Source organism: Pseudozyma flocculosa (genome assembly GCF_000417875.1).
Source record: "Pseudozyma flocculosa PF-1 unplaced genomic scaffold scaffold00009, whole genome shotgun sequence".
NCBI lineage: Eukaryota > Fungi > Basidiomycota > Ustilaginomycetes > Ustilaginales > Ustilaginaceae > Pseudozyma > Pseudozyma flocculosa.
In genome coordinates, this window is record NW_006920877.1 from 233,354 (window position 1) to 243,466 (window position 10,113).

The 10,113-nt window shown below is 64.2% G+C and overlaps 2 protein-coding genes across 2 annotated transcripts; one reads left to right on the plus strand and one right to left on the minus strand.

The window, feature by feature from the left end:
• Positions 1 to 5,459: 5,459 nt before the first annotated feature.
• On the minus strand, positions 5,460 to 8,861 carry PFL1_03041 (uncharacterized protein; the record flags this gene model as incomplete). Its single annotated transcript, XM_007880558.1, has 1 exon — positions 5,460 to 8,861. The coding sequence occupies one exon, from the start codon at positions 8,859 to 8,861 to the stop codon at positions 5,460 to 5,462; it is 3,402 nt and encodes a 1,133-aa protein (XP_007878749.1).
• A 357-nt stretch (positions 8,862 to 9,218) lies between these two features.
• On the plus strand, positions 9,219 to 9,871 carry PFL1_03042 (uncharacterized protein; the record flags this gene model as incomplete). The annotated part of the gene is made up of 2 exons (XM_007880559.1): positions 9,219 to 9,582; positions 9,681 to 9,871. The coding sequence occupies 2 exons, from the start codon at positions 9,219 to 9,221 to the stop codon at positions 9,869 to 9,871; spliced, it is 555 nt and encodes a 184-aa protein (XP_007878750.1).
• Between the last annotated feature and the right edge of the window lie 242 nt (positions 9,872 to 10,113).

The window sequence follows — 10,113 nt, forward strand, 5'->3', positions numbered from 1 at the left end:
CGCGCGCTGGGCAGCGCTCCGCCATCCGGCCTGCTTTTCCGTCTTCATCTATCTCGTCCGTGCAGCAGCAGTGACAGCTCCCTGGGCGCAATAGATCGAGTCGTGTCCCCTCATTTTAGGTACTTGAGTCGACGAGATCTCCGAGACCTAGCTCCTGCTGGCTCGCTCCTGCAGTGATTCATGACGAGTTGAATTGCGATAACGACGGAACGTATACGTGTCTCTTTGATGGGGCGTTGGCGGATCGACGCCGTCGCGGATGATGGCGTCGAGAGTGGCACACGCGCCACATTGCCACACGGACGCACGTACATCTGTACATACTGTACGCCGCTCGGCGGCCATTCGGGGATCGACGGCGCATGCCGACCTGTACAGTGGCGATCCTGGCCAGCTACGTGCGCTGTGCCGCAGCAGGCAAGGATGGTCGTGCGAGTGTGTGTCTGGGTGAGAACTGCTATAGTAGTGTAGTGTGCACGAGCAAGTTAAGGCGGAGATACGCCATGGCTGAAGGTGTACAGCGCAGTACGTGCAGCGATGCTGCGTGCTGCGGCCCGCATTTCCCGTGGGGGGGGGGGGGGTCCGTCGCTTGCCAATACGGATGACTGCTCGCTTGGCGACGACGGCGAGAGAGGGCAAGCGAGGACGACGCACGCACGAGGGACGGACGAGGGGTACATGCAGGCAGGTAGGGCTGCGTCGTGCGTGGGCGGATGCACGGATGCGTATTTATTGCGCCCAGCTGCACCGCCGATCCTTTCTTGCGCCCAGCCTCGGGCATCCCGGGCGGCCCGTCCCGCCCCGCCGTGCGCGCTCCGCTGGCGGCTGACGCCCGTACCGCACCGTCCCAAGGGGGGATCCGCCACGGCCCTAGTCTGCCCATTCCTGCCCATCGCTTGCGCCTCTGCAGCGGAGAGCTGGGCGGACCAGCGGGCCCTACGTGTGAGAGCGCGCGCGCTTCTCAAGCTCACCGAGTCGGTGACCCGCGCGTCCCGTGGCTTGCTTGACCCCAGCACGCGGGGCAGGCACGCAGGCGCGTACTGTCCGCACGGCGCCTCGGTCAGCTCATCATGCACGGTAGAAGGGAGACCAACACATTCACGCCATTGGCGCGACCAAGCGAGGCCGCGATCGCCGAGCGTGAGAGCCTCTCGATCCCGAGCCCTCCGACCCTGGGCAAGGGTCAGAGTCAGCATGACCCATCCGGCTTCCGACTGGCAGCGACGACAACGACGACGGCGACGATTGGATGCGACACCGATTTCTGGCCTAGCCTGCTGCCTACGGTTTCGGGACCTGGCCGCTGACTGGGCGCGAGGTGGGCAAGCAGCCACCATGGCATATATGCACTTCGGCCTCGTTGTCACAAAGACGTGCTGCGCGGTTGCGACGAGGGTTCGCCGGCTCCTCCGATGGAAGTCGGCAGCCGATCAGACGGATACGGTGCTTGCTCGCCCTTCTCATCGCCGCTCCCTCTTGGGCCGGAGCAAGGCGCAAAGGCGAGTGAGAGAGACCTTCACACAACGATCGATGGGTCGGCCTGATGGGCCCAGCGGGCAGCGCAAGCGAAGTCCTCTCCGGGTGCCCTGCAACCGCCTCTCTGAGATTCTTCATGCCTGCTGGCCGAGAGCGTCCAGGTGAGCGACGCAGCCGCAGCCGCGAAAGACCCAAGCTCGCTCAGACATACGTTTACCATGCCCCCGCCTGCTTGCCCGATCCGGCCCTCTTTCAAACGCCACCTCTCCCTCTCAACCTTAGCTTTTCATCTATCCGTCGGGTCGGCGGCTTCCGTCTTTGACTCCGCACCGTGCTTGGCGCCAATCACTCGACCGATAGATGCATCCGGGAACTCGAAACGATCGTCCATGGTGGCCATCTCCCGTCCTGGTCTCGATCAATCCTCGTTGCTACAGCTTCAGACAATGTATAGCCCGACGTTTGGAAAGAACCTTCTGCTTCTGCGCCGGCCGCGACAACCTGGACTCGTACCGCAGCGGCCGTAGCATGGTGACGGCGGCGGGTTCCTGACGGTAGGCAGGGTCGTCGCACGCCAGTTCTAGACCGCCGTACCGGTCTGCTTGCCGATGGCGTCTCGCCGGGACGGTCCATCTCGTTCCGACGCCTTGTCGCTTTCAATTCGTTCCCAATAGCGGGGTAAGGTACTGTATGTACTGAACGCCGCCTCCGTGCTTCGACGGGTGCTGGGTCTCTGGACGATGGTATCGTGATCGTCGCGCAGCCGTGGTGCTGGTGGCGAGACGACTGACGCGGTCGGAGAATTGCGCTGCCGTCAGCCGGACGCGGATGGCGGCGGGTACCGGTATCCGACGGACGGCGTGTCGCTTCGGGCTTCGGAGCGTCATTCCGAGCGGCTACTCGGACCATCCGGTCCCACGCCTTGGCAACGTCGGGGGCCTTCAGCGTTGACCAAAGGACGCGCCTTTTACCTGTCACCCGCCCCTGTCTGACGAGACGATCGACCGGCCATGCCCGCCTGCCCGCCGGCGTGCCCGGGCTCGTCGTGCGCGATTCAGCTGGCGAAGATGCCGTTGCGCGCACCGGCCTGCGTCTCGCTACCGTCGTCGAGCCGTACGGGATCTTATCTGATCCGTCATTCGGCCCCCCTGTCCGTGGCCCCTGAGCGTTGTCGGCGCTGTCGACACCGGCGCATTAATTCGAACCGTCGCCGCGCGGGCCATCGCACAAAGCACGTAACAAAATTGACGAAGACGGGTCGAGATCTTCGAGAGATGGTATTGTCGGCGTATGTGATCATTCTGCACTCGTTCCTGGTTCAAGGATGGCCAAGGAAGACTGTCACGGAGATGCGGCGTAGATTGTTACGTTTTCTTTGTTTGCCTCGACAGGGTTGAAGAGGAAAAGAGGAAGGCTGCGCTGCGCGAGGGTGGCCGCTCGTGTCGCCCGTGATGATGCCCCACAGGCCAGCGCCCACACGGCGACCGGCAACATCACCGCTGCTGCTGCTGATTACCTTCCCACCCCTCCTTCTCTGGGCTCGGTGACCGGCCATTCGACGTGGCCCCACTCGTGGAGGTACGCTGGATGCCGTGAATAAACAGAATGGTCTCGGGGAGCGTCACTTTGTTGCAGCGGGTTGCCCGTCCCCGGTCGGGTGGGGGCAGATGAGCTGGAGATCTCGACGGCAAGCTGCTCGTTCAGTACGTACGGCAGAGACATCGACGAGCGTACCGGTACGATGGTCAGCGAGGTCGACATCCTGCCAAGCGGGCCTCACGAACATACGATTGGCTCGAACTTCGGCCTCGGATCGTCCACCTCTGACAGAACCTGACAGCCACTGCGTCCCTTTCACTGCACTCGAGCTGTTCAGCGATGTACCCCTGTGACAGAGGGAATTCTGTAGCGAGGCCAGCTCGTCGTCACGTCGTCGGACCAGCAAGGCCGCTTGACTGGTACGGTACTGCTCGTCCTTGTTTTCCAAGCCGGGGTCGTCGTTGCCACGCATGCTGGAAGACCGTCACGCTTCGTCCATACAGCTTCTCCGTATGGCTCTCGAGTGTCACTCGCGATGCAGTCTGACTGGCGCTGATGCTTTCGTGGCGCTGACACCCAGCCCGGCCCGACAAAGACACCTGCGTACGATATCCATGCGCCTAGCCCCGCGGACGTGTGCATGACATGCTTTGCATCCGCATCGTGGCCGAGGCAATGGTTCACCCGATCCAGGCCGACAGCCCACCCACTACTCGCGGAGCAAGACGATCCAGGTCCTATCCTTCGGCTGCGCTGGCCTGTTGCGTACGATTTACCCCCTTGCACGTTGACCTCGAAGCCTCCAGAGCTGCGGGCTGTGCAGTCCATGAGGAGCGGTCCGCTGCCACTGGCATGGCGTGGGTCCAAGTTGACCGAGTGGTCGTGGGAAACGCGGCGGACCGAAGTACGGCAACGGCCAGGCCGCACCTCGCCATGCCCCTCTCCGCGCGAAGAAGGTACTGTAATTACGCTCGCTCGCAGGTCAAGGGGGTGGCTCGTCATGGAGTGGACCGATTGGCTGTGCTGCCGTGACACGCGGTGCTTTTTCCACGCCACTCTCATCCTCGCTGCGAGAGCTTCGGGGCATTCTCCGATGGCTTGGTCAGCCCTTCGACCTCGTGCCGGCCACGTCGGACAGCTTCCTGCACCGACCGCTGAAGCTGCCGTCGAGGCTTGGTTCGGTGAGCAGCGGAGGCTCGGCCTTCGTCCTTCCGGTCCGAGTCTGAGTCCAAGCACACGACGCTGCTCCCGTAGCAAGGCCCGCGTCGTATTGACCTCGATGTCGTCCGCCCCTCGACCCCGGATCGAGCATATCGCTCTCGACTCTCGCTCTTTGTCGGCTCGACTTAGCCCCGCCTCGATGCCGGCTGCAGCGACACAAGGTGAGCTCTAGACTTTGAGCAGGTCGAGATGATCCCAGGCCGTGGGTGCATGCCCACCTCACTCGAAGGGCTTCAGAACGTTGCGATCATGGTCTCCTCGCGCCAAGGTGCTGCCAGGCAGCGAGCAAACTTGTCCCGCACTTCCTGCAGAATCCGGTCTAGGCTGCGGTGGCGGGTCTTGTGGTGGTGGTCTTGGGCGTCTTGGCACGCGGCTGAACAGCCAAGATCGAGGAAACAGTGGTACAGCAGCGATGCGACGGTTCATCGAGACTTGCAGCACAGGGTGGACGTTCTGTGCAGAGATCCGACTCGCCAACAGTGGTGGTTGGCGCCGAGGATGATGTGCGGCAGGCGGCCGTGAGGCGTCTCTGCTCCGGGGACAGCTGGCTAGCCCGATGAGAGGAGGGAACTCGAGACTGCGGCATGCCGCCCTTTGCTCGTCAGACTGACCGGATTGCTCACTCCAGACGAGCAAGAAGCTTTGACAGGCCGGGGGCTTCACAGAGAAACTGAAGTGGCCGGGATGGCTGAGATACGGTCGAGACCGTATCTGGTCGTCGTGAAAAGGAGCGAGGGCCGGACGCGATCCGCCGCGATGCTTGACTACGGAGCTCTTGCCCAAGCATAGGACTCGCCTTCTTTCTTCGACCCCATCGACGACCGATGGCGTACCACACACCTGCTCCAGGAGCACGATGCAGCACGAGGGTCGATAGAGTCGAACGGCGTGTGTACCGAGGGGCTCGGAATGGACGCGGGTGCCGGAGGGACGCAGACGAGGCACGGCTCGGAAAGCCGCGCCGCGGTCATGGACGCATCTCCCCCCATGGTGAGCCTGGCCCGGCCCGTTCCGAGGCTCAGTCGTGGTGTGACCTTGGAGCCAGCACTGTTTCAACATGAACGGCGCCGAGGCACTGTCGAGGCCCGCTGTTGGTAGTCGGGTCACGCTGGGATAGGTACAGAGGCGGTACTGGGGGTGACCAGAGGTGCGATTTTGGTATGTGCCACCATCATCGTGCTTCAAGCGCCTCACCTCCTTCGGCTGCCCATTCTCGGGCTGCCTTACGGCGACGGCACCACGACCTCGTCTCCATCGACCCAGATGCGCTTGACGAAGCGCTCGCCCGCATGGCGTTCGATGCGCAGGCCGCTCAGCGCCGCCTCGACGTCGTGCTCGTCCCCAAACTCGTAGCCAAACTCTCCTTCCTCGGCGGGGCGCATCCTCCTGCCAAATACGGTGGCCATGCCCTCGACGACGCAGCGCACCGTGTCGCGCATGTCGACGCGGCGTTCGGCGAGCGCCATGCCGCGCTGCCTCCCCAGCTCCTGCTCGATGCACGTCATGCTGCGCCCCTGGATGCCGCACGCCACAATGTGCCGGAAGCCCTGCATGCTCCGCTGTTCGACGTTGAGGGCGAAACCGTGCGACGTGATCCGGTGCCGCACCTGGATGCCGATCGAGGCAATCTTGTGGTACTCGTCGGCCCACACGCCCGTGTGGTCCTCGGGCGGCGGCACCGTGACCAGCCCGTGCCGCTGGGCCAGCACCAGCTTAAGGCTTTCCTGGATCCGGTCCACGTAGCACCGCGTCGATAGCTCCATGGCGCCAATGTCGAGGATCGGATAGCCCACCAGCTGCCCGGGCCCGTGGTACGTAATCTGCCCGCCCCGCTTCGTGACAAAGTAGTCGGCGCCCAGCTGGCGCAGCGCCGTGGCCACCGCCTCATCCTCCTTGCCCTCGCGCCGCCCCTCGGTGTATACCGGCTTGTGCTCGAGCAGCAGCAGCGTGTCGGTCGAAGCCGCCTTGCGGGCCTGCTTGACAATCTCGGACTCCTCGATGTGCGCCGACGAGGGCGAAGGGGATGGTGCAGAGCGGATGAGGGCGCGCGCAGAGGCGCGGCGGGCCACGAGGTGTTCCTGCAGAGCCAGGCCCAGCGAGTACGGCACCTGCTGCGGAATGTGCTCGATGCGGATCGGCGGCAGGTGGGCGTGCTGCAGCGGTCGCGGCGGTGCGGAGCTGCCAGAGCACGACGTCGCCAGGCCGCGCGACGACGCTGCGGGGCTTCCGGTGACATCGCGCTGCAAGAGGGCTGGACGCCGCGACGTTCGACCGAGCTTGGGCGGCGCAGGGGAGGGAGCTGTTGGTGCGCCGTGTCGTGCCAGGGCCGACGCGGCCACCGGCGGTGGCAGGATCGTCGCCTTGACCTGACGGATGGCTTCGTGCGCGATGCGCTGCGATCGCTCCGTGGACTTGGCCTCCAACCTGACGACGCGCAGCACATCTTCTGTCCAGTCGGACGCCGATCCAGCGCTGGGGCCGTCCATGTCGGCCGCCTCGACCTCTGCCACCAGGGCGGCCTCGAGCAGCTTCGAGAGGTGGCCCGTATCCCGGGTCGTTCGCGGCCCGCGCGGCTTGGCTGAAAGCCGGGTCATCAGAGGCTCATCGAATCGCTCCTTGCCGTTGGCATTGCCTTCCGCCACAAGCCTCAGGCGGTCGAGCTGATCGCTGTCGGCCACTCTGCCCTCGGCGGCGTAGGCCTTGCGCAGCTCGTCGACGCTCCAAACGAGTGTCTCCTTAACCTCGATGTGCTGCCCGAAAGCTGCGTCGCCCGCGCATTCCAAGAAGACCTGCAGGTTCGCAGACGCGACCCCCTGCATGACGATGGAGTGCGTCTCGCCGTCCGGCTCCAGGCCCCACGCTCGGAAGGTGTTGACCAGCTCGTGTGCGGCTGCAAAGTCGCGCTTGAGGATGCAGGCGCTGAGCGCGCCGTTGAGCATACCCGTCTGGCGGAACTTGTGCACGCCAACGGCCCGCCCAGACTGTTGCCATGTGCCAGCTTCGAGGAAACGGGCGACCACGCCTCGCAAGGGCGCAACCTCCTGCAGGCGAGCCTCCAGCCGCCGCAGCACCCGTGCGTTGCGCTTCGTGTCCCGGTTGAGGTCGCGGTAGAGGCCAAAGATGGTCTTGAAGAGGTGTGGCGAGAGGGGCGCGGCATGTGCACGCCCAGACGAGAGCGACAGCAGCTCGGCGTTCTGCGCCAGCAGGTCGATGCTCTGGCTCACCCTGCCCGAGTCGGCCAGGCGGCGGACGATGAAGACGACGCTGTCCGCGTCCATCGGGATCCGATCGTCGCGCATCATCTCCATGACGGTGCGCATCTTTACGTCGATCCGCCGGCCGTCCTTCGAGCCGTTGGCCTTGCGCACGGTCTGGGCGTAGATGCGCATCATCCGCAGGTAAGGTTCAGCGGACGGCGCGGCTGGACGTCGGACTCCAAGGCTGGTGCACACCTCGTCCGAAGCCAAGATGACGGTGCGGTACCTTTGGAACCAGATCTCGGCGCCGCGGATGTCGCCGGACTCGACGCGGCTCTGGACGAGCGAGAGCCAAATGGTGGTGTTCGCCGTCCATTCTGCGAGGCAGATGTCCGGCAGCCTGACCGTGTCGGGAAGCGGAGGGCTCGGGGGAGCTGCGGCTGACCGTGCCAGCTCAGAGTACGATGGCGATGCGGCTGCTCGGGACGATGAAGACGAAGCCGAGCTGGTGTGAGCGGTGCGGGCGGTGGACCAGCGGTTGAGCAGGTCCTCGCCGAGGTCTGGCCTCTTGCCCCTGCCGAATCCGATGATGAGGGCGCTGATGACGCCGAGGCTGCACTCCTGGAGCTTTGCTGCCTCCGAGGTGGCCTTGCAGCCGTCGAAGAAGGCATCTGCTGCGATGGTGGTGGCCTGCAGCATGTGGTCGGGTGGGAGGTGGTCGGAAAAGGTGGATACTAGGGACGAGATGGTCTTGTTTGAAGGAATGATGCCGCTGGTGACGCAGGCGTCCCAGATCTCGCTCATGGCGAGGATACACTGGTTGACGATGGGCAGGGACCTGGGGTCTGTGCCGACGGGCATCTTTGCAGGCGTCCAGATGGGGGACGAGTCGTTTGGGTGCCTGCCGACCTTTTCGGGCAGGGCGGTGGACCTGTGCAGGATGCAGCGACGCAGTGCGATCATGAAGTGCTCGTAGTCGGTCCTGGTGAAAGGCGTGCGCTGCTGCTGGATGTCGGCGGCATAGGCCGACATGGCGGAGATGATGCGACCGCCGTCGATGAGGCGGGCGATGAGGAGGGCGCGATTCTGTCTGACGTTGACGGGCTGCACGACATCTTCAGCTTCAGGCAAGAGGGTGGGGACCTGTGCCGAAGGCGAAGGCGAAGATGAAGGTGATTGCGGTGGTCGTCGTGCCTCGGCTGCGCGGAAGTGAGGCGATGCAAAGGAGCGGAGCTTTTTGGCCGCTGGCCAAGCGCCATCGATGGAAGCGCTTGGGGTGACGAGGAAAGGCGGGAGGATGTCCTGGATCGAGGAGGGATGCGGGCTGGGAGTGGTGTGCAGGGTGCGGCGCCCAGTGGCGATGCGGTTGGCGATGCGAGCCGAGGCCGAGGCGATGCGCGAGGGCATCGATGTGGCCGAGGATGCCATGGCTGGCACGCTGAGGGAGAGATTGACGCCGGACGGGCGGTGCGGCGATGGCAGCGTGGAGGTCGGTGTGGGGCCAGATTGATGGTGGTGGTGGTGGTGGGTTGAGAGGAAGCGGGCCAAGTGGTAGCGGCGGCTGACCAGCCAAGCCCACCTTGTCGCTCTGGCCGAAAATCTCAAAGGTTGGCGCGGGTTGCCCGCAGCCTCGTTCTTGCTTTTCTCGCGCGAAAAGAGTTTGGCCGGCGTGAGGCCTCCACCTGGCCCACCCTCACCGCCTTCCTCAACGACGACCACCACCACCACCACTTCTCGCTCCTTGTCAGCAAGCACATCCCCTCGCCCCTCTCCGCCACCGCAAACATGACAATCACAACGCACACCCACCTAATATCCATCCCGCACACCGTCCTGCCCCACTTCCTCGTATCCCTCGTCGTCATGTCCGCATCCCTCCAGGTATGGTGCGGCGTCGCATCCCCGCACCTCGTCTCCTCGCTCTCCTCCTCCCCCGGCGACGCAACCGAAAACGACCAGGACGACGAGCTCAACAGGGCGCTGCGCGAGTCGGGCCGGATCCAGGAAACAGAACAGCACAGCGCCATCCCGCAGGGAATGCTCGCGTCGGAATGGGCGGTCGCCATGTCCCTACCCTCGAGGGAGACGATGGCAACCTCCATCTACCGATCCAATGCCGACATCGCAAAGGCAATGGCAAGGAGGATAAGTGAGTCTCCCTGGCTACCCACATCGCCGCCTCAGATCCAACTCTTGACACGCCTCTGACCGTTCCTTTGTCCCTTGCCCTTGCCCTCCTCGACCCAGGTCAAACGCTCAAGGTGCCCCAGCTCTTCCTTAGCCTCGACGTGCCACCGCCCCTCTTGCCCTCGTCCTCGGCGCCACAGAATCCAGAAGACTCGCTCGCCCTCCTCGCTCTCGAAAAGGGCATTCGCGACGTCTGCAGATCCGTACTCGAGGCCAGTCAGGCACCATCCGCAAACACTAAGGCTGCTTGACGGTCATCGATACCCCTTTTCCCTCTGCCAGCCACCTGCCGTCGGCCTCGCCGTCTCAGACCGCCATCACCACCGTCGCTCTTGTTCTCTTCGAATAGTGATTCCTGCAAACGGGCAAAGAGGGCAGCTGACACTGAGAGAGACGGAAGGGGGGGGGGGGGGGGGGGGGGGGGTCTTCGTTCCGCCGTCCGACGAGGAACGCGACGGTCCTACGTCCGACCAGTACGAACGTAAACGTACGT